The sequence below is a fragment of the Schistocerca nitens genome, chromosome 3 (assembly GCF_023898315.1).
Source record: "Schistocerca nitens isolate TAMUIC-IGC-003100 chromosome 3, iqSchNite1.1, whole genome shotgun sequence".
Lineage (NCBI taxonomy): Eukaryota > Metazoa > Arthropoda > Insecta > Orthoptera > Acrididae > Schistocerca > Schistocerca nitens.
This window is the reverse complement of record NC_064616.1, coordinates 829,080,898-829,105,991: the sequence shown is the minus strand read 5'-3', so window position 1 is coordinate 829,105,991 and position 25,094 is coordinate 829,080,898. Positions and strand designations below refer to the sequence as shown.

The 25,094-nt window shown below is 41.0% G+C and overlaps 1 protein-coding gene across 1 annotated transcript in view; it reads right to left on the bottom strand.

Annotated features, from left to right (window-relative positions):
• The window catches only part of LOC126248847 (E3 ubiquitin-protein ligase HERC2), an 851,297-nt gene that overhangs the window by 72,066 nt on the left and 754,137 nt on the right, over positions 1 to 25,094 (bottom strand). The window contains exons 76-77 of the mRNA XM_049950269.1: positions 22,169 to 22,450; positions 16,791 to 16,998 (exon numbers count right to left, since the gene is read on the bottom strand). Of these exons, the coding sequence (XP_049806226.1) occupies positions 16,791 to 16,998; positions 22,169 to 22,450 (490 nt within the window). The remainder of the gene's footprint in view (positions 1 to 16,790; positions 16,999 to 22,168; positions 22,451 to 25,094) is intronic.

Below are 25,094 nucleotides of genomic sequence, written 5' to 3'. Positions count from 1 at the left end.
TTAATGAAACATGTAGAAATGCAGTCACTCAGGTATCTGCATGCATTTAGACCACCAGCAGCTGTCTGCAGTTTGAGCTACTTCACTGGAGGGTCCAGTCGTGTTTACTGTTGTGAACTATTGTCGCTGTTTTAAACTTTGCTGGGTGTCTAATTATTTATCAAGATTGCCAGCAGAGCATTATTCAAATTGATTTTCTGATCTAAGCAGGTTGACTACATTTAATTTTTGCGGATAAAATGACACTATAACAAGGTTGCAGGCAAGAAGAAATTTTGGAGATACTAATAGCAACAGAGAAGAAGAATTCTTTGATACCAGTAACAGTTATTACTCATCTATAGGACTGTACAGCAATAATTTTAGGCGAGCACATCATCATGTTTCACACAGTTCATTCTTCAGAATCATGAGAATTCTAGAAGTCGTGATGAAACACTTGCAAAAAGAGCACAACCTAATGACAAATTTTATAGCCAGAAGGTTATTTTCACCCATTTTCAAGTATGAAGTTAATGATTTAGATCTGACACAAGTGTCATTTATGGAATGATCCATGGATTTGGAAATATTTAATGACATTTCTCACAGAAGGCCTGATTAAAATTACTGTAAGTTAAAACAATATATTTTATCTATTCACCATGGCTAATATGCCAGAATAAGTGCATTCACGGCTTTCAAAGTGAAAAGGTATATGATCTGAGGAACTTTACTGCTTTTATTGCTATTTGTCCTCACATGGGCCAGTTGGAAAATCTGAAAATCAGCAATTATTAGTTCAGATATCTACTACCAAACAAATCAGTTTTCAACAACATTACACTTCAAAATTCTTTTGTGTCAATTCTGAGAATGTTTTACTTATATGATTCCTGTGTGAGTACCAGTGGAGAAAATTTATTCAAAATTAGAAGTACTCTTGACAAAGTTAAAACACATTCTGCTATCTGTGTAACCAGTTGTTTATCAGTGGAATGTGCTGAAGTTAAGCCGCTGTCTAAGAAGGGAGATAAAGAAATAGCATTAAATTTCCATCCAATTTCAATTTTGCCAGCATTTTCCAAAATTTTAGAAAAAGTAATGTACAATCGGCTTTATAACCACCTTATCTCAAATAACATACTGTCAAAGTCGCAGTTCGGATTTCTAAAGGGTTCTGATATTGAGAAGGCTAACTACACTTACAGCGAAAATGTGCTTAATTCATTAGACAAAAAATTGCAAGCAACTGGCATATTTTGTAATCTGTCCAAGGCATTTGACTGTGTAAGTCACAATATCCTTTTAAGTAAATTGGAATATTATGGTATAACAGGAGATGCTGCAAAATGGTTCAAATCTTATATCTCTCGCAGGAAACAAAGGGTGTTATTAGGAAAGAGACATGTATAAAGCTATCAGGCATCATCCAACTGGGAACTAATTACATGTGGGGTCCCACAAGGTGCCATTTTAGGACCCTTACCTTTTCTTGTGTATATCAATGACCTTTCATCAGTAACATTATCAGATGCCAAGTTCGTTTTGTTTGCTGGTGATACAAACATTGCAGTAAATAGCTAATCAAGTGTAGTCTTAGAAAGGTCAGCTAATAAAATATTTGTGGACATTAATCACTGGTTCCTAGCCAATTATTTGTCACTAAACTTTGAAAAAACACACTACATGCAGTTCTTAACTTGTAACGGGTGTCCGACGAGTATATGCCTAACATACGATGACAAGATGATAGAAGAAGTGGATAGTGTTAAATTCTTGGGATTACAGCTTAATAATAAATTCAACTGGGAGGAGCACACCTCATAACTGCTGAAGCATCTTAACAAATCTCTATTTGCAATGCGAATTGTGTCAGACATAGGGGATATAAAAATGAAAAAGCTTGCATACTATGCTTACTTTCATTCCATAATGTCATATGGGATTATTTTTTGGGGTAATTCATCAAGACAAGCTAAAGTTTTCCAGGCACAAAAATGTGCAGTAAGAGTTATATGTGGTGTGAACTCAAGAACATCTTGCAGAAGCCTGTTTAGGGAACTAGGGATACTAACTACTGCTTCCCAATATATTTATTCCTTGATGAAATTTGTCATTAAAAATATATTATTTTTTCAAACCAACAGCTCAATTCATGGAATCAATACTAGAAATAAGAATAATCTTCACAAGGAATTAAAGTCACTGACTCTTGTACAAGAAGGTGCGCATTATTCAGGAACACACATTTTCAATAACTTGCCAGCAGCCATAAAAAGCTTAACAACCAATGAAATTCTGTTTAAGAGAAGCCTAAAGGATTTATTGGTGGCCAACTCCTTCTACTCCATCAATTAATTTCTCAGTAGAACCAACTGATGTGTGTGTGTGTGTGTGTGTGTGTGTGTGTGTGTGTGTGTGTAGAAACCTTTTTTTATTTTAAATTCAGTGCAATAGTGTTTGTAAAATGATTCTTTCATATAGTGTTCATTAAAAAAAATGACGATCATTCCACTTGGGACCTGTGGAAGGTACATTAGCTTATTTGTTTCAGTTGTAAGTATTTGTCATGTATTATTGTTTTTCTGACATGTTCCACATCCTGGAGGACCTCCTCACTATGGATCAATTGGAATGAAATTAAATCTAAGCTAATCTAATCTAATCTGCAGTGCATTTCTTGAGTGCAGAAATTTCTGCAGTGACAAAAGCCTAATGTTATTCAATGGATGTTTATCTTTTAAGCAATTTATCGTATTCAAACAAAGTTTGGAAACAAAATGTGTGTATTGTGTGATTCTCATACTGGTATGTCTTGGATTTTAAAGTATACAGGTGATACACCTAAAATATGAATCTAAAACTTGGGGAAATGTAGCAAGCTACTAGGTACATTCATGAACAACAGGGTGTCCATAAACTCTCTTTACAGTTTCAAAAATGTATTACAAAAGCAACTAATATCTTCTTCAGATTTGTACTGTGCACTTAATGACTATCAAAATTTCAATCACATTACATTTCTGTGAGGTATGAGATACTGCGAAATGAATTACGTATGAAATGGTTACTTCGCAAGAGGAGGCACTGTGTGTGTAATGGTTACTGGAAAAAAAGTTTTGTCTATGGATGAAATTTTCTTCACCCAAGTTTGCATAAGTGATGCCGCAAACCTTTAATCTTTCAGGGAAACTGAACACACACAATGTGAGAAACTGTGGACTGGAAAAACCTCAATGTGGCTAGGAACTTAAGCAAGATAGTCCAAAGGTAAATAAATGTGTGGTCTGAGATCATGTGTAGTTACACTATTGCTACTTTTTTCTCCGACAAGACATCAATAACTGCAAATGTTTACCTGGAACTCTTGACCGAACATACACTCCTGGAAATTGAAATAAGAACACCGTGAATTCATTGTCCCAGGAAGGGGAAACTTTATTGACACATTCCTGGGGTCAGATACATCACATGATCACACTGACGGAACCACAGGCACATAGACACAGGCAACAGAGCATGCACAATGTCGGCACGAGTACAGTGTATATCCACCTTTCGCAGCAATGCAGGCTGCTATTCTCCCATGGCGACGATCGTAGAGATGCTGGATGTAATCCTGTGGAACGGCTTGCCGTGCCATTTCCACCTGGCGCCTCAGTTGGACCAGCGTTCGTGCTGGACGTGCAGACCGCGTGAGACGACGCTTCATCCAGTCCCAAACATGCTCAATGGGGGACAGATCCAGAGATCTTGCTGGCCAGGGTAGTTGACTTACACCTTCTAGAGCACGTTGGGTGGCACGGGATACATGCGGACGTGCATTGTCCTGTTGGAACAGCAAGTTCCCTTGCCGGTCTAGGAATGGTAGAACGATGGGTTCGATGACGGTTTGGATGTACCGTGCACTATTCAGTGTCCCCTCGACGATCACCAGTGGTGTACGGCCAGTGTAGGAGATCGCTCCCCACACCATGATGCCGGGTGTTGGCCCTGTGTGCCTCGGTCATATGCAGTCCTGATTGTGGCGCTCACCTGCACGGCACCAAACACGCATACGACCATCATTGGCACCAAGGCAGAAGCGACTCTCCTCGCTGAAGATGACACGTCTCCATTCGTCCCTCCATTCATGCCTGTCGCGACACCACTGGAGGCGGGCTGCACGATGTTGGGGCGTGAGCGGAAGACGGCCTAACGGTGTGCGGGACCGTAGCCCAGCTTCTTGGAGACGGTTGCGAATGGTCCTCGCCGATACCCCAGGAGCAACAGTATCCCTAATTTGCTGGGAAGTGGCGGTGCGGTCCCCTACGGCACTGCGTAGGATCCTACGGTCTTGGCGTGCATCCGTGCATCACTGCGGTCCGGTCCCAGGTCGACGGGCACGTGCACCTTCCGCCGACCACTGGCGACAACATCGATGTACTTTGGAGACTCACGCCCCACGTGTTGAGCAATTCGGCGGTACGTCCACCTGGCCTCCCGCATGCCCACTATACTCCCTCGCTCAAAGTCCGTCAACTGCACATACGGTTCACGTCCACGCTGTCGCGGCATGCTACCAGTGTTAAAGACTGCGATGGAGCTCCGTATGCCACGGCAAAGTGGCTGACACTGACGGCGGCGGTGCACAAATGCTGCGCAGCTAGCGCCATTCGACGGCCAACACCGCGGTTCCTGGTGTGTCCGCTGTGCCGTGCGTGTGATCATTGCTTGTACAGCCCTCTCACAGTGTCCGGAGCAAGTATGGTGGGTCTGACACACCGGTGTCAATGTGTTCTTTTTTCCATTTCCAGGAGTGTATGTCGTGACAGCTACATAACATTCAACCAAGTATAATGTTCAGTAAGATTCTGCACCACCACACTGGGAACCACATGTTGGTATCTACACTCCTGGAAATTGAAATAAGAACACCGTGAATTCATTGTCCCAGGAAGGGGAAACTTTATTGACACATTCCTGGGGTCAGATACATCACATGATCACACTGACAGAACCACAGGCACATAGACACAGGCAACGGAGCATGCACAATGTCGGCACTAGTACAGTGTATATCCACATTTCGCAGCAATGCAGGCTGCTATTCTCCCATGGAGACGATCGTAGAGATGCTGGATGTAGTCCTGTGGAACGGCTTGCCATGCCATTTCCACCTGGCGCCTCAGTTGGACCAGCGTTTGTGCTGGACGTGCAGACCGCGTGAGACGACGCTTCATTCAGTCCCAAACATGCTCAATGGGGGACAGATCCGGAGATCTTGCTGGCCAGGGTAGTTGACTTACACCTTCTAGAGCACGTTGGGTGGCACGGGATACATGCGGACGTGCATTGTCCTGTTGGAACAGCAAGTTCCCTTGCCGGTCTAGGAATGGTAGAACGATGGGTTCGATGATGGTTTGGATGTATCGTGCACTATTCAGTGTCCCCTCGACGATCACCAGTGGTGTACGGCCAGTGTAGGAGATCGCTCCCCACACCATGATGCCGGGTGTTGGCCCTGTGTGCCTCGGTCGTATGCAGTCCTGATTGTGGCGCTCACCTGCATGGCGCCAAACAAGCATACGACCATCATTGGCACCAAGGCAGAAGCGACTCTCATCGCTGAAGACGACACGTCTCCATTCGTCCCTCCATTCACGCCTGTCACGACACCACTGGAGGCGGGCTGCACGATGTTGGGGCGTGAGCGGAAGACGGCCTAACGGTGTGCGGGACGGTAGCCCAGCTTCATGGAGATGGCTGCGAATGGTCCTCGCCGATACCCCAGGAGCAACAGTGTCCCTAATTTGCTGGGAAGTGGCGGTGCGGTCCCCTACGGCAGTGTGTAGGATCCTACGGTCTTGGCGTGCATCCGTGCGTCGCTGCGGTCCGGTCCCAGGTCGACGGGCACGTGCACCTTCCGCCGACCACTGGCGACAACATCGATGTACTGTGGAGACCTCACGCCCCACGTGTTGAGCAATTCGGCGGTACGTCCACCCGGCCTCCCGCATGCCCACTATACTCCCTCGCTCAAAGTCCGTCAACTGCACATACGGTTCACGTCCACGCTGTCGCGGCATGCTACCAGTGTTAAAGACTGCGATGGAGCTCCGTATGCCACGGCAAACTGGCTGACACTGACGGCGGCGGTGCACAAATGCTGCACAGCTAGCGCCATTCGACGGGCAACACCGCGGGTCCTGGTGTGTCCGCTGTGCCGTGCGTGTGATCATTGCTTGTACAGCCCTCTCGCAGTGTCCGGAGCAAGTATGGTGGGTCTGACACACCGATGTCAATGTGTTCTTTTTTCCATTTCCAGGAGTGTATAACAAGTCACAGGAACAACAATGTGTAGCACTAGGACCGGGTGAATCAGGTTCAAATTATAGCGGATGTTGATATGATGAGAAAACCTATTTGAACACCAATGCTTTATGTTAAATGGGGCAATAAAAGAGAAGTGTGAATATGAACCAAGACAAGTGCAAATATGGACCATCTGTTAAAGAGAAAGACTGTCAGGAAAGAAGCATTGTTTGTCCATTACAGAAAATGTGAAGAAACATGAAATATGAATGCCAAATATACAATATACTATCATACGTGGTACCCCACACAATGAAAAATTGATAAACCACTGGTGACTGTATAAGAAAGATGAAATTAAATTGATAGTATTACAAAATATAAACTGCCTGGCAAAAAAATAGTGAAGCATGCAGGAGACATGGTCAGATGTCAATATAACTTTGTACGAGTACACAGCATCAGTGGGTTGGTAAATGTTTGCAGTTGCAATTCTCTGCAGCAGGTAAAACCATTTCCAGAGTGCATCAGTGTTGTTCATGTTCAGTTTTGTTACCAGGCCTGGTAGGATATATAAAGGAAATGAACAGCAGGTAATGGGACACCCTTTTCTAACATAACCTTATTTTATAGAAATAGTTGATACCAAGTAACTTATATAGGTGAACATAATCTCAGTTGTTTAAATAAATGAATTTCATATGATTTTCTACACGATGTATTATATTTCAAGCTAAAACGTATAAAAAGAAATTAATTTGTTACACTCTGTATGTATGGGTAAAATTATTCTTCCTTTAGAAATATCTGAAATTACAAAATATCTGGCATACTTAAATTCCAATTATTTATTACACAATCTAATGATAATCATTAAATTTATTTCTGGATTCATTTACAAAATAATGTTATAACTTGGTGATGATTCTTCTTTTGTCAAGGAAGTTTATAAACTCTTTTACTTAGTAAACGCTTCAGAATATTGTTAGTATCGCAGAATGTTAGTAGTAGTGGGCACGCCTCTGATGGAAACGCATGTATTCTTCAATTTTGTCACTAATAATGTAATTGATGGTTTTATGAAAATGGGGATTGTGAAGTCAGTGTGATATAGAAGAATGGGATAAAATAAAGGAAAGTCATAGCAACAGAAAGAATTTCATCAATTATTCAGTTCAATAGGAACCCCTCAATGTTATACAAATTATAGCCTCAAGAATGTACCCCTAGACACAAGAACTGCAGCCAACAACAAGAGAAAATGAAGATAAGTAAAAAGTTTTTCTTTTGTATATCTTACACCTCTCAAAGTTTTCAGAACTTGTGCAGAGACAGAGAATTTTAATATGGATGTATGGGAGGTTAAGATTACCAGCATCAGAAGTTGAGTGATCACTGTGAAGGACATAGAGTTGCCGTGTACTTGTATGTGACCATCTGGTGGACCATGTTTGACAAGAACATGGGAGGATCATCATACTGTGCACCAAGCCCACTGTAACTTCTTCACACCTGCACGTGCCATTTCAGAACAAGTAATAGACTCCCTGCAGCTTTTTTTTATCACCATGTCATCTGTTTAAGACAGCATTATCAACACCTGTTGGCTGGTCAAATTGTCCACTATACAAATTTGTGAGGTACTGAGATGTGACAGTTGCCCAATGTTGTAATGTATGGGAACTCATCCTCAAGGATCTGGTCAACCACATTTAAAAATCACAAGGGAGGATCACTGTATCGGGCATCAAGCACACTTTAGTCCCTTCACATCTGCACTAGCAGATCCTAATTTCCTGATTGTGTTGTTACATCGTCCTCACTATGATGAGCATCACAGGTAGCCCCATCCGTCAAAGCTTCATGATCACTGAGTGGTGATCAGTTGGCTTGTACCTCTGGACTACAGTAGGGCATCATACGAAGGACATAGATGATGTCTCTGCACTTATGTCTTCTTGATGAATGGTAATAATCCTGAACTTCATATGCGAGATCCGACAAATGACAAAGGATACATTACAGTCCAAAGTAGCAATTTAGTAACTTTTCCACTAGTTCAACTTTCCACACAGATGGAATATCCATACTAAGTCTCCCAGGATGTAACTTACTGACCAGTGTTTGACATTATAGTGCTCTTGGTCTTTCTCCTGGGGGTCCAGGATTCCTGCGTAAACCAGCTGCCATGCTTTTTCTGCCCTCATGATGTGTTTCACATAGTCATTCTGTGTAGCTTGAAACAGAAACACTGTATCCATTGTCATTTCAACCTCGTGACTGTGGCAGAAGGAACAGTGTGAAGCCTGGTCTTGCTTTGCTGTGTTGCATGTACATGTCACTATGGGCAGCATTGTATCCAAATCTCTCTGTTTGACATCGGTATACATGGAGAGCATATCTGCCGATGTCTTATTAAATCATTCGAAGAGGACATTCATCTGTGGATGGCAGACAATTGTCATCCTGTAGGTGATCTTGCAATGTGAAATTATTTCTGGTATTAGTCTTGACTGGAAGACTTTTCTGTATTCAGAGATCATCACATGGGGTGCTCTGTGCTTCAAAATGACATATTACAAGGAAATTAGCAATTTCTGCAGCTTTGGCAGTCGGCACAGCTTTTATGACAGCATGGTGGGTGAGGAAGTCAGTCCAGACTGACTATTATCCACTGAGTCCCATTTGTCAATTTTGGTAACTTCCCCACAAGATCAATTTCAGTTTGGTGGAATGTTGCTGCTGCAGCTGGAATTGGTAAAATATGCCTTGGAGACAATGATGGCAAGTGATTTCATTGTTGGCATCCCTTATAATGGCTCACATAATGACTAATGGATTGGTAGAAACCTGGCTAGCAATTCCTCTGTCTGAATCTGTCTAGAGTCTTAAAGAATCCCAAGTGACCAGATGTTGCAGCTAGTAGAAATTTTTCAGGATCACTGGACACAGATAAGCTGGGCTAATGAGAAACTGTTTCCCCACCACTGGATAACAGTTCATCTTGTACAATATTCTGCTTATTATCTGGAATCCTCCTTTGGTTGGTTCCTCATTCTTCAATGATTTTTTGGTTTTGAGTAATGCTGATCTTCCCTCTGTTCTGTAACAATGTCATTTAATGCAGTGATGACCAAGATTCTGTCCACACTGTTGTATTCTGCCAAATGGTTTCTTCAGTTAGCGTCCTTACATTTGCACCCATTTTTGCATCACATTGTGACAATGTAATCCTGAGGTCTCAAAGCCCATCTCACCAGTCAACCTGACAGATCCTTCAGGCTAGTCAGCCAGCAGAGAGAATGGTGATCCATCACAATGGCAAATGGTTTGCCAAATAAATACAGCCAGAACTTTTTGATGTCCTAAACAACTGCAAGGTACTCTTTCTCAGTTGTAGTGTAGTTCTTCTCAGACTAGGAATATGATGTAGGTGGTGACCTGGTAAAGATAGCTACTCAACTGGAGGCACTACTGTGCATTTTGTGCAACTGTTTCAGCGTCACTATCAGCTTCATCTTAATGCGGCTGTTAGGTGTGTTAACATGGGGCTGGAGGAGGCACTGATGGCAGAGAGCATGGGTCACATTGCAGTGGTGCCAGTTGAGTCTATCAACAGATCAGGTTTCACTAGGCATGGTCTGCATCTCAATAGGTATGGGAAGGGGAGGCTACCAAAGCTTATAGGTGACAGTGTTGTGGGTGGTGGTGGAATCAGTCATGGAAAAATTCCAGTAGTATTTGGTGTTAGAGCTGCACCTTTTTTAGATTGAAGTCAGCTGACAGGTATGCCTGCTTAAAGGAAGTCCCTCTAACTAAGGAATCACCTTCAGAGGACATCATGTTTCCAAGAAGAGAAGGAATTAGCATATTTCATCAAAATATAAGAGGTATTAGAGATAAAGTAAGTGAACTGCTTATACATGCTGACTCTGAAATTATTGGTAAATCAGAGCACCACTTAAATAATTTGACAATTCAGAGACTTCCTTTACCAGGGTACACATCAGCTGGCTGTATTTCAAGGAGGAAGTACCAGAAATTAGTTATATGTGATGACTTCAGTATTAATTTTCTATGTGATTGTGCAAGAAAAAGGGTGTTGGTAGATCTCCTAAATTCATATGATCTGATGCAGACTGTGTTTTTCCCAACTAGGGTGCAGGGTAACAGTAGCACTGCCATAGACAATATTTTTATTGATTATTCATTACTAGATGGGCATTCTGTTAGTAAAAGGGTGAATGGTCTTTCAGACCATGATGCGCAAATTTTAACACTAAAAGACTTTTGTACTCAAATGAATATCACATACAGGTACAAACTATGTAGGAATACTAATCCAACGGCAATAGAGAGTTTTTTAAACCTCATCAAGGAACAAGAGTGGCAGGATGTTTATAGTGCCGATAACGTAGATGACAAATATAATGCTTTCCTTAACACATTTCTCATGTTCTTTGAAAGTTGCTTTCCATTAGAACGTTCTAAACAGGTACAGTAAAAGGCAGCCTGGGTGGCTGGCTAGTGGGATAAGGGTATCATGTAGAACAAAGTGGGAATTATATCAAAATGTTAGAAGTAATCACAATTGAGCTACAGTAGCCCATTACAAACAGTATGGTAAGGAGCTTAAAATGTTATTAGTATGGCAAAGAGTATGTGGTACGTAAATACAGTAGCTAATTCACATGATAAAATTAAAACAATATGGTCAGTCGTGAAGGAAATGACTGGTCAGCAGCCCAAGGTTGATGATATAAAGTCAGTTTGTAGTCAGAATATTTTTGTTACTGATAAATCAGATATACATACAGTATTTAACAATCGCTTTCTGAGCATTGGTGGTGAATTAAATAAAAGCTTAGTTTCTACAAGGAATCATGTAACTCTCTTGGAAAATGCCTTTCTGAGATTGATGTCTGAAATACTCCTCTGTGATGTGAAGAGATTGAGTCAATAATTAAATCACTGAAGACTAAAGACTCTCATGGATACAATGGAGTGCCTAGCAGAATATGAAAGTACTGTGCTGCACATGTTTAGCACTGTACAACTGAAAATGTGAGGTACTGGAGTGATTAGACAAATGGTTTCGAATGCTAGGCATCTTTCTTGATTTAACTAAACTGTCTGATTGTGTAGATCATAAAATATTGCTACGGAAGTTGGACCATTACGGAATAAGGTGAGTAGCTGACAATTGGTTCACCTCTTACATTAACAACAGACAGCAAAAGATCATTACCCACAGCATTGAGAATGGCTATGATGTGGAGTCTGAGTGGGGCAAGGTCAAGTGAGAGGTCACCCCAGGGATCAGTCCTGGGCCACTCCTGTTCCTTATTTATATAAATGACATGCCATCTAGTATTACAGGTTTGATGATGACATTAGCTTGGTAGTAAAGGATGTTGTGTGCAACACTGGGACTGTTTCAAATAGTGCAGTTCATGACTCAAGTTCATGGCTTGTCGAAAATAAACTAGCGTTAAATCACAGAAGACTCAGTTTTTACATTTTCTAACACATAATTCAACAAAATTAGATTTTTTAATTTTACAGAATGGGCATATGATTAGTGAAACTGAACAGTTCAATTTCTAGGTGTTCAGATACATAGTAAACTGTCATGGAAAGCCCAAGTTCAGGATCTTGCTCAAAGACTTGCTGCCATTTTTACTATTCGAATGGTATTTGAAATAAGTGATCATTTGACATGAAAATTAGTCTACTTTGCTTATTTTCATTTGTTTATGTCATATGATATTATATTTTGGGTTAACCCTTCCCATTCTAAAAGGATATTTTTCGCTCAGAAACGGACGGTTCGGGCAATAAGTGGTGTAAGTTCATGAACCTCTTGTCGACCCCTGCTCACTAGTCTGGGTATTTTGACATTGACCTCTCGTATATATATTCTTTATTGTTGTTTCTTGTTAACAATCTCAGCTTACTCCCAAGAATACGTAGCATCTGCTCAATTAATAATCGGCAGAAATCCAATCTGCATTTGGATCGGACTTCCTTAACTCTTGTGCAGAAGGGTGTGCAGTATACTGCTGCATCCATTTTCAATAAACTACCACAAGAATTCAAAAATCTTAGCAGTAATCCATGCGCTTTAAAATCAAAACTGAAGAGTTTCCTTATGGGTCACATCTTCTATTCTGTTGAGGAGTAGCTTGAAAAATTAAGCTGATTCTTATGTTATGTTGTTGATTGCGTTTACTTGAACTTGTGGCTTGACTTTTTTTGGGTTCATAAACATTTTATTTTTGTCTGTTATTACTTTTATTTTGTAATTTCATGTACTGATACATTCTATGACCTTGGTGATTTGCACCTCAATTTTGTCCTACAGAACTTGACGTGTAAATAAATAAACAAATAAATAAATAAAATACTCTGTAAGCATAAGCTATCATCTGTTCACCACCTTCCTGAAATTGTAGTAGAACTTCCCCTACTGCAAAAACACTATCGTCCAGTGTTAAGTTCTGTCTCAACATTCTTGTCATACAAAGCTAGAAATAGAGATGTTAACACTACCTTAAGCACAATGGAAGATCTTCCTTGTGCTTTATTCTAGGAAAATTTGGCATCTGCATACAGTAGTTCTTACAAGCGATGTGCATTGATACAAACTCCTTTACAAATGATTGGTAGTACGAACACATTCTCAGATCATCAATGTGCTGCGGAGTCACAAAATCAATAACTGCTCTTATTTTCTCTGGATTGGGATGGACTTCATCATGGGCTTCATCACCATTCATCAGGTAGCCCAAGTTTTTTATTTTTTGGGTTATGAAGAGACACTTTTTGGGATTCAGACAGAGACTTACAGTCTGAACAAACCTTAACACAGTTGTCTGGTGGCTTAGATGATCTTCAAATGTCTTAAAAAAACTGACGGAGTTATCCAGATGGCAAATTCATATCATCCATTTAAGGTGTCAAAGCAGGTTGTCTATCATATGTTCGGTGAAGAACTGAGTGTTACATAGTCCAAACAGCATAAATAAGAACTCAAAGAGTCCATCATGAGTTATGGAGGCAATATTTTCCTAGTTGGCTGTGTCAATCTCATTTTGCCAGTAGTGTGTTTGCATATCCATAGCTGAGAAACATTTTGCTTCTTTGCTACTTTCAAGCAGTTCAAGATGTCATTGAATGTGCAGCAATGGATAGACCACTTCCTTCATGAACTTGTTCAGTCTTTGGTAGTTGATGCAGAAACGCCATGCACCATCCTTTTTCTTCACAAGTACCAACAGAGAGGAGCAAGGACTCTCTGAAGGTTCAATGATGTCATACTGCATCATTAGTGGGCATTAATATGGTGTGTGTGTGTGTGTGTGTGTGTGTGTGTGTGTGTGTGTGCGTGTGCGCGCGTGTGTGTGTGTGTGTCCACCCTTCACTTTTATGGCTGGTTGGTTGATTGACTTTCAGAAGAAGACCAAACAGGGAGGTCATTGGTCCCATTGGATTAGGGAAAGATGGGGAAGGAAGTCGGCCGTGCCCTTTCAAAGGAATCATTGTGGCAATTGCCTGAAGCAATTTAGGGAAATCATGGAAAACCTAAGTCAGGATGGCCAGACATGGGTTTGAGCCGTCGTCCACATGAGAGTGAGTCCAGTGTGCTAACCACTGCACCACCTCACTCGGTTACTTTTATGATGGATTGAATTATGATGGGGGACCCTTTCAGTGAGGTGTCTCAATGTCTGTGAAGGAATGCACCAAGTCTTCATCAAAAGCCAAAACCAGAGAGGGCAATGCTGTTGAATGCTGCAGTCTGAAGCAAAGTTGATGTTCTAACTTATTCCAAAGGTGTTCCATTTCAGGAGGGTTATTGTCCAGAAAACCCCATCTCACAGTTGCTGCTTTATGACAAGATGTAGCATTGTGCTGAGAAAATTGATCATAATCTCCAAACAGGTCCTCTACTGTATGCAGTACACAATTCTGTAAAATGTGTTCACATCCTTTCACATTTGGAGTTTTCTTAAGTGCAATAAAGGGGCCAAATCCTAACCACAAAAAACACACGCACACCGCAACACCACCACCTCTGTACTTCACAATTGGTACTACATGTGATGGCAGTTAAATTTCTCCAGACATTCAGCAAAACCAAACCCTTTCACTGGACTGCCACAGGGTATAGCATGATTCACCAGTCCAAATCACCTGTTTCCAGTCATCCACTGCCAAGTGTTGTTCTTCACCAAGCCTTAATCACTGGTTTGCATTGACTACACAAATGTGTGTGTTATGAGGAGTTGCTCGACCACTGCACCCTGCTCTATTAGGTACCTTTGTCCAGTCATTGTGCTAGCTGGACTGCTGGTAGTACTGTGGAGCACACAAGTTATTCCTTCCACTGATTTCATGTGGTTCAATCTGCCTGGCCTTGGTTTAGCTGTTGCTCTTCCTTCATGTTTCCTTTCCACAACCACATCACCAACAGTCAGCTTGGGCAACTATAGAAGGGTTGAAATGTCCCTGATGGATCTGTTTCTAATGACTAATCGATGTTCAAGGACATTGAGCTCGTGCAGCCAATATATTCTGCTGTTACTGCTTCTCTGCTGACAACACAATATTCCCCACCTCCTTTTATAATGGGGGATCTGCCCCTCATAACATCTTATGGTCAACTCCACAAATGCTTAGGTGTGTCTCGATACTTTTGATCAGATAGTGTATAATAGTTCTGTGTCTCTGCAAGAGAATTTACACACACACACACACACACACACACACACACACACACACACACACACACACTTTTTTGGAACTTCTGTGTTATTATGTAAGAAAATTAAGTTAGTATTTTGGTATTGTATCACACAAAAATAAGAGCTCTGTATGTGACAATACATTGCATGAAATTGTTCTGCATATACAACTTCACTTTTCTGAACTAAATAGTATTACAAAGGAACACAGCAAAAAATATTAGTCACCTCCAGCAAACATCATGTTAATACTGTGTAAGACCACATCTAGCCTCGATTCAGTGAGGAATAGAATCCACTAGGTTCTGTGGGTAATACCCAACTGAAGCTACTCATTGGGGATGTCAATTGCTATGTTTTACCTGCTGTGATGAACAGTCCTAGACATATCTAAGTGATTAAAGTTAGAAGATTTAATGGGCTTGTTGAGTTGCGATTGGGTTCCTGAATGTTTGCTAAATCAAAAATGTATGTGTGCAGACCTATGAATGTGGTTGTTATTATCTTGGAAGACAGTGTGTCCATAGCATATTTATCATGAAGATGTAGACCTCGCACAAACATCGAGGATTAAAAGCTGCATCAAACTGACACATCATTTGAAAAGAGGCAAAATCATGATTGGTCAGACCACACTACAGGCATCCTTTCAGCTGCTGTCCAGTTTCTGTGTTGTTTAGCCCACTGGAGACACACAGATTTATATGCCACTGCAAGCAATTGCTTTCTGCATGTTAACCAATCACAAATGTCTGTTGCTCACCTTTTCCTTCACAATTTTCACTCATAAACTGGTTGGGATGGACCTGCATTCACTGATGACAGCAGTTCCTGTCTGGTTTGAAAACGACTGTGATTGACAAGGCGTAAAACTCATTCTCAGTTCTCATGGTTGAGAGAGAGACTCTATTCCTTGTAGATATGTGAGACAGAATGAATATTTTACTCTATAAAAGAGTGTGTAGCTTTTTGAAACTTCCAGGGGGACTGAAACTATATGCCAGAACTCGGACCATTGCCTTTCATGGGCAATGATTGATCTATCCACACACAATGGACAGTTCTCATTGCTACACCAGTAAATTACGCAAAAGCATTCATGATATGGTCAAAGGCATGTCCAAATATCATAGCACCTTTCCACTGTTCTTTCACATCTCCATATGCAGATTGCATACAACTGATTATCATGTACACACCACTTCACCGTCTCGATTAACAACACCAGTGGAGGGCCATGTGATGACCCAGTACCAGTTCTAACCACTTATAGCACTCAAAAGTGACCAGTGTGCTCTTTTAAGAGGGTGATTAATATTTTGTCTGGTGAGCTTATGATATTCATTCCTGTATCCTGTCTATTCTTCTTGAGCAATTAGCTTTGTCATAGAATCTCTCTTGGAGACAGTGGATAAAAAGTGAGAACCCAAATAGAACACAACTAGAGAAATGGATTACGCTAAGCTTTCAGGTCAAAAAGCAAACTACTAATTACCATACTGTGACCTCAAATTTAACTGATGATGCACATAGGACGATGGGTGGAAGAGTGATATTGGTAATTGGTAGTGTGGGGAGGTGGTGAGGGAGGGGGGGAAGAGACAGCATAAACACCGAAAACACAACATTGACCAAAAAATAAATGAGGAGACTTGTAACATTAGGAAACAATTTGTGGGAAACTGGGATCATACTACTATGGTAAATATTATTTTAAGTACACACATAGACTAATTATGAGAAATATTTAAATGTAAATAAAATTACCAACAAATTTAACTTTCCACACTCGGTGTGGTAAGAACAATGCTTCTTGTGTTAACAGTGACATCTTTGTTACCATCTGGCCAAATACAGATTTTATTCCATCAGTTCCTGCAAGACCACCTTTACTCCGTGATCTCTTTACTTGTATACGATTCAGTTCAATAACAGGACCATGTTGTCGGTCTCGAACCATTGTTGCTTGCACAACCTGAAATTAATGTATAGCGTCATACAGTCTAATTTTTTTTTTTTTTTTTTTTTTTTTTTTTTTTTTTTTTTTAAAGTTTCGGTGTGAATGAAGCATCATGATTATACTTCTGTCTAAAACCAAAGATTGACACTAATTCTTAAAATTCCACAACATTTCACAAAATTATTAATAATATGGCTAATTCAACATATAGTATGGACTATTACTCTAACAAGACATTAAAGGACAAGAAATAGCATAATTTTTAATATGACATCATGTTTTATACAAACATTTGAAAACAACAGGGAAAATATTCATTCTGTAACAGTAGCCCATACCATAGGTGCAGTTCACTTATTTTCTGACAAGCCAACCAATGTATGGCAGACCACAATTGCATAGGATATGGTGAAGTTAGTTAGATACTCCATAAATCATTTGAGTGATTTCTCTGGCAAAAAGATGTGAGTGAATCAGTTTACAGGATATGTACACATGATTAGTGTTCACATTATTTTTTTAGTCCTACACATGCAACTGCAATTTAAAAAAAAAAAAAAAAACATGGTGGGTTTTTAACATGCTAACAACATTTAAATAGAAATCTGTCTACGGAATAGCAGGAGTTGTCCAGGAGAAATGAATTTAGGTTAGATTTAAAACTTGCTCTGTTATCTGTCGTACATTTTATGTTATTGGACAAATGATCAAAAATTTTTGTAAACACTTGCTGTACCAAAGACAGTTGTGGCATTTTGTACATTTATCAGACCATCAGGACCGTATAAGTCTTGTATAGAGTATAAGCATGACACACATTTTTAAAAGGTGAGGAAATCTGCTACAGCAGAACACTGTCTTGGTACTAGTCATCCAATTGAATATATCAACACAGAGATTCTGGTATGCACTTCCAGCTATTGGGGCAGTGTTATTAGAAATGCAGAAGAGATTAAATTAGGAAGTGACATTATAAGTAGAGACTGACTTTAGTATCTGCACTGGCATGACAATGCCGCTTCACTAGATGATCGGTGTGGATACTTTGCATGTCGACAGTGGTTTGACAATAGCCAGGGAACAGAACCCCATGAGAGGGAAATGAATTAACTGTGTGAGTCAATCTACAGGAAGAAGAGAGTTTGGACCCACATAAGATAAGCACAGGAAGAACTCAGCGTGTGGCTGGTGCAGATGGCTAATGGCTAAGCACTCAGCACAACACACGGCATGATATGCTAGGTGAGGTCCGTGTTGGTCAAACTACAAGCAAGCGCTGGTCTGCCCGGCCAACTGCTGCCCGCACGTAAACACCTGTGCTAGTGGGTCTGCCCATACCATGTGTCACATGCATCCTCCATTGCAGATCTCCGCACTATCTAACTGTGCTACCCATGCCAGCTCATCCACCTCCATTGTGATGTCTGCTGACAGGGATACTAAATCCGTCCACCTGAAAAGGCTATGTAGGGCTAAAAATGACTGGGCTTCAGCCGCAACCTCTGGCGCATGGTCAGAGAGGCCCCTAGAAAACCTGACAATGGACACACCACCAAAGGGGGGAATGCCAATGCAGATGGATCCACTGGAAGGGTAGAAGGATATGGAGGATGGGGTAATGGGCAGTCCACCGGTGGAAATGATGCCACCTCTATCAGTGAGGTGGAGGGGGGGGGGGAGGGGGGGAGCAGGTGGAAGAGGAAGAGGAAGAAGAGGAGGTGGAGGGAAGGTGAGGAGGAGGATGATTAAAATCCATGGGCTCCACATCCTCAAGCATAGGTGTGGGCTTCACTGGGGGCTGCTGCTGCATGCAATGGGAGGACAGCGAAGCAGCAGCAACAGGGAAGCATGTTGCTCCAACTGGGAGCCCTGCCTCAAAATAACATTATGACTCAATCTGCTGCCCAGCAGACCATGGTGGTGATGTCCCAACAGGCTGGGGGCATGGCTGATTTGCACGGCATTTCAGCTGCTCCCTACCAACATCCAACACAAACAACCACCAACCTTTGTGGCTCACCATGGTACCCGGTAGCCAGCCCTGCTGCCAGCCAAAAGAGTGTGCAGAAATAGCAGTCCTGGGAGGAGAACACAGCAGTTCACGATGGTCTATGGCATGTGACTCAAGTGTGCAATAAATCTAGGAGACCTGCAGCTAGTACCAATGTAAATATTCCACCGAACTGCAACCGCTGATAGGCTAAGCCTGCTATGTAACCAGAAACCTCACCAACACATCATCATGGGTGGTGGCAGACATGGGTTTCTTCATTCGGGTCTTAAATGTATGCACGAAGTGCTCTACTTCTGTGTTAGCTGATGGGTTAAACAGAGAGAGAGTAAGGTGCTGGGTACCATTGCAAACATGAAAGTTCTCAAACTCCTGTGATGCAAACTGCCAACTGCTGATGGACACTAGGGTCCTGGGGAATCCCTCAATGGCAAAAATAACCAATCACATGTGAACCATGGCAGTTGAGAATGCGGAGGACAGCTTGGCTACGTACAGGAAATTGGACAATGTACTGACCACCAACAATCACAACCTGTCCCTCTCATGAGAGAAAATCTGACAGGGTTTGCTACAAGCCCTCATTGAAAGTGAACACGAGATCCTCCTGCTAATTGACTTCCGTATCAGGTCCCAACCATAGTCATGATAGTGCATCAGCATTGGAATGCTGGGCAATGGAGTAGTAACGAATGTCAGAACAATAGTTACTGAGAGAGAGGGCTCACTGCTGCAGCTGGTGGGCAGTCCTCTCTGTCAGCTTGCAACAAGGGCCAAATAAGGAAACCAATGGCTTGTGTTTGGTGATGAGAAGGGAACCTAGTCCATTCCAGGAAGACAATGAACATTTTATCCCGAAAATAACAGCTAGCACCTCTTTTTACACCTGTAAATAATTATACTGTGCAGCAGAAAGCATCTTTGATGCGTAAGTGATGGGCTGTTTGGTGCCACCTGGTTCTGATGGGACAGGAACATACCAATGCTATACAGGTATGTGTCCTGGCCAGGGTTAAAAGTTTAACCAGTGTACAGCAAGTCAGACAGGGAGCAGAGCACATATGATGTTTCAGGGAGTGAAAAGCTCATTAAGAGTCCGCAGACCAGACAAATTTAATAACCTTCAGGTAAACCTAGTAAAGAGGCTGTCAGATGTGCATAGCCTGGGGAATGAACTGAGCATAATACGAAAACTTATCCAAAAATCCTTCCGGTTCTTGGCCACCGGTAGGTTGACAATGGCCCTGATGTGGTCATCTGTGGGCACAAGACCATCTTCGCTAAGCTCTGCAAATAACACACCTTCAGACAGAAAAAATGCATTTCTTTAGCTTGCAACAAAGGTCATTCTGTAGGTGGTGTTGGAAAAATTGACTGAAGGTTTCATAAATGCTGCTTTCGAGTAGGGCATGTGACCCAGATAACACCAAGATGATTGACGCAACATGGAATGACCTGAATCAATTGCTCCAAATAATGTTGGTAAATTCCTGCACTGATGAGGTTAAAAAAGGCAGGCAATTAAACAGATAGAGCCCAAATGGGATACTGAGGACCAGGAAAGTTCAAGAAACCACATCCAACGCAACTGCAGGTAAGCATTGCACAAGCAGCAATGAGGCTGACCATCACTCCTGTGTCTACCAGCACTCGGCCACCCACACATCAACTTCCAAGATCAGCAAAATATGGTGGGGCAACACATGCAATGTTAGAGGCAGCCCCAGAGTCCAGTGAAAACACCGAGGCATCCGATGACTGACTCACAGCCTCTTGACTGTCACAAATAGTTGCCTATCCACTGGCATAACTCACATATGGCCTCCATATGTTGGTAGTCATGGCAGACATTTAACAAATGAGAGTCAGGAGAGGAGTGCTGGCTTGCCCAATGAGCAGAAAGAGAATGACACTGACAACCCAAAAAACACTGCTAGTAGGAATTACAACACTGCAAGGGGCATCAACCCACCGAATTTGGCATGGGCAAGGATGGACAGTGCTTCTGCTACACCAGCAACATATAATGACTCGGTGGGAGGCAAGGCAACCTGGGGTATCCCGCAGGGCACTAGGGTCTGTTTACTATACACACCCAGTTATCACAAAGGACATCTCTTACTGCCGTAAGCTCATGTGATTCTGCAATTTGGGTAATGTCGGCTACAGAAGAGTTGGACAAGGTTGATGCCCTAGTCTGAACCTTGTAAAAAGGAGCTAACCTGACAATAATGTCCTGAATTAGCAAGTGTACATAAGAGGAAGCACATTTGGGTCACTCAAAGTGAAAACTTGCATGAGAAGCTCCATAAATCATTGATACAGGCCATATATGACTGCCCGGGGCACTTGTGGCGCTGGTTAAACTGCCACTACATAGGATTCATGGCCAAAATACTGTGCAAGCAACCAACAAAGCTCATCAAAGGGAAGTTTCTTGAGCACAGTGAAGAGTTTCAAATTTCGGACACTATTGTATAAATCTGTGCTGCTCGACATCAACAATACAATCTACCTGCTGGTGGAGCAAGAACTGATGCAGGTAATTCTCCCACCTTCCCATCAACTCATCAATATTGGAAAACAGCATTAGGGGTGCAGGAGCGGAAGGCGTGGCACAGAAAACGGAATACTGGGCATATCCCCCCCTCCCTTGGTGGTGAGCCAAGAGCATGAAGCAAGTCCGTACTTTGGGTTAGCAATGCCTGCATCTGCTCCTGTTGTTATTATTGTTGCTGTTCTTCTTGCTGACTAAGCCACCATTGTACTTGACAGTGATATAACCTAATACTTTTTTTTTTGCTATTGTTTAAGAACACACCTGCACTACCCCACCAACCAAACGAAGACTATAGCTGTTTTGGCAGAGATTCAATCAGGTGCATTTAGCATATTGAATAGTGACTCATGTCCACATGGACCTTCAAATTATTTGACAATGAAGTGAATGGTAAACAAGCTGTATTATAAGGAAAGCCAAAATTGAAATACTTTATAGAAACTGCTCAACATATCAACTGCAGCAGATATCTGAAACTCAAGTAACTGTCACACAACTGTCAGAAAGGATAATTTGACTGAACAAGTGAAAATGATTCCTGACCAGAAGTAGTATATGCAGAAGAACTGGAGTGACTTGGGTACTGATGTGGATATAAAGATACTGTTACTTACCTTTCTAAATGTTGCTTCTTTGGTTGAAGACACTAATATTCCTCTTAGTTTGTCAAGACTGCCTTCACCATCAACAGGAAACATTGCAACAACAGGGCAAAACAATTCTGAGAAATGATGAAGTAGTAAAAGCCTGTTCCGAAGCACAGGAAGTGGCAAATCTCTCACTAAATCATATTCTAGTGGTGTTCCTTGTGGAAGTCGGCTGGCTGAAACTGGTTTATTTGTACTCCAAGCTAAAGTATGTGCAGATCCGCAAGCAACCTGGGTAATCTTCTTTGCCTGGACAGAAAATATTAAATTAGAGCACACCAGACAGACACACTAGCAAAAGTCAAAAGTATTTTCCATAGTAAAAATACTACTTATAATACACTGCATAAAAAGTAAACTTACAGAAAATGTACGAAAATAATAAAAATTAAGACGACAACAAGAACTCTTGCCATTCTGCAAATGGTGTAGTTATTATTTATTTATTCTGTTAGACATCCAACAAGGGCATGATAAGCTTACAACTACTAGGACAGTTGTTCTCATTTATTGTTTTTCCATTTAAGCCATACATTTTTCATCAATTCTCTGAGTCTATCATGGTGTTAATCTGACAACTGGCACCACTTAGGAAAAACCAAAATGGCACTCTAGTTGTTGCAACGATGTTTCAGTTTTGTGTAAGGTAACACGCTGTGCTGTGGTGTGATTGGTATGGTCAGAAATGAATGCACGTAATATACCATAATCACAATGTAGACACTTTTAATGTTCCAAGATGATCAGTTCCAACAATCTTATGCTGCCAACACATAATCTTAAGGAACTTGTTATAAAATTGCCATGTTACATTACATGAAGTCAAGGCATAAAAGGCACTCCCCACTTATACATGTCTTGATAAAAATCCAGTTGATAAAATGCACACAGTTGATAAAATCCTTGTATCATCCATGCATGTTAGTGGTGAACATGATCCTCAATAGCTTGCCACACAGCACTCCCCTAGCAATGTAGTACTGTGCAGTAAGCCTGTAAGAATCATGTTCTCCACCAACGTGCATGGACGATATGAGGATTTTATCAACTGCATTTCTATCACAACAGGTATATGTGGGAAGTGCCTTGTATGCTTTGCTTTGACTTTATGTCATGTAACATAGCAATTTTATAACAAGTACCATAAGGTCAGGTGTTGGGAGTATAAGATTGCTGAAACCGGTCGTCTTGGAACCATAAAAGTGACTACAATGCAACTATGGCATACGAACTGTGTTCATTTCAGTTTTGTGTGTATTCCAGTTGTATGTGATTTCCTCTTGGTCTTTTCTGATAGTTAAGTACCAGAGCAGTGTTATTTTCAATTATGAGTCAAAGATATCAAAGCCCCATTTCATCCTTATGAACTCATTAATTCTTTGTATGTGGCCATAAAACTGCAATCTGCTTTTGTGCACTATTCCTGTAATTTTTTCTATTTTTAGAATTTGTTTTAATTTTTTTTTTATGTAGATACCTTTTACACAGACAACTCCATATGTCATCAACCATGAGTCTACACCTGATTGATGACATATGGAGGTTTGGGTCTGGCCGTGAGTTGTGCATGGATAGCGAATTGGTAAGCTGACCACTCGTGATAAACGGGGAAATCTGGATTCAAGTCCTGGTCTGGCACAAATTTTCATTGTTGTCATTCCATTGTACAGCTGATGGTTGTTCTTATTCACAACTGAGAATTCATTTAATGTATTTCATAATGCCTGTAGTCACCATAGTGCCTGTTCCTTTGAACATGCATGCTTGTCCAAGGGAACTTTGCATTGTAATCAGAATAACACAGGCACTGCAATATTGCAGGCTAGCACTTGGTTAATTTTAAAACAGTAAGTAAAAACTACTATATTTGGTTGAATGTTATTCCACCATTGACCATTATTTTATGTATTACTGACTCCTGATTAAAATATCTGGCAGACTAGTGTTGCACATACAAGCCAACAGAATTAATATAATGTACATAATCCATTAAATTCATATGTTACACACAGATACGTTTTACATAGTGTCTGATTGAATTTTCTCTCTTCACAAGCATGTCCAAGAACTGACTGCATTTTACCTTACAGTTTGCATTATTCCCAACCTCCAAAGGTATTACAGCAAACTACACAGAGTACTAAACTAACAGAAGAAGCTATTCAAAAGCAAATATCTAGAAAAAATTGTGCCATAACCACAATGGGAAGTGATTACCAGAATATTTAAAAATCAATATATTTTTGCAAGAAGCAGCAATTGAGGTTGTGTGGACAGTATAAGATACCCAAACAAAAGCATATATGTGTATACATGCTTCCAATGATAGTGAGACATATGTGTCATACGGCTACATAAAAGTAAATCAAACTCCATGTTCTTCCCATTCAGTGCATAGATAGTGCATTGCAAGGATGGCTCCCTATTTGTATTTGTGGCCCCTATACATAAACTAAACAACTAAAAACAATTTTTGAACATTTTCATTTAATTTTTATCAATTTATTCAGGATTTTATTGATTCAGGAAATATAATCTTCTCCCCCCCCCCCCCCCCCCCCATCCACCCCCGACCACCTTCTCTCTCTCTCTCTCTCTCTCTCTCTCTCTCTGATTAGATTAGATTAATACTAGTTCCATGGATCATGAGTACGATATTTCGTAATGATGTGGAACGAGTCAAATTTTCCAATACATGACATAATTAAGTTAATTTAGCAACATACTTAAGTTAATATAACAACTTTTTTTATTTTTTGTGTTTTTTTATTTATTTTTAATAATTTTTTTCCTTAATTTATACCTAAAAATTCCTCTATGGAGTAGAAGGAGTTGTCATTAAGAAATTCTTTTAATTTCTTCTTAAATACTTGTTGGTTATCTGCCAGACTTT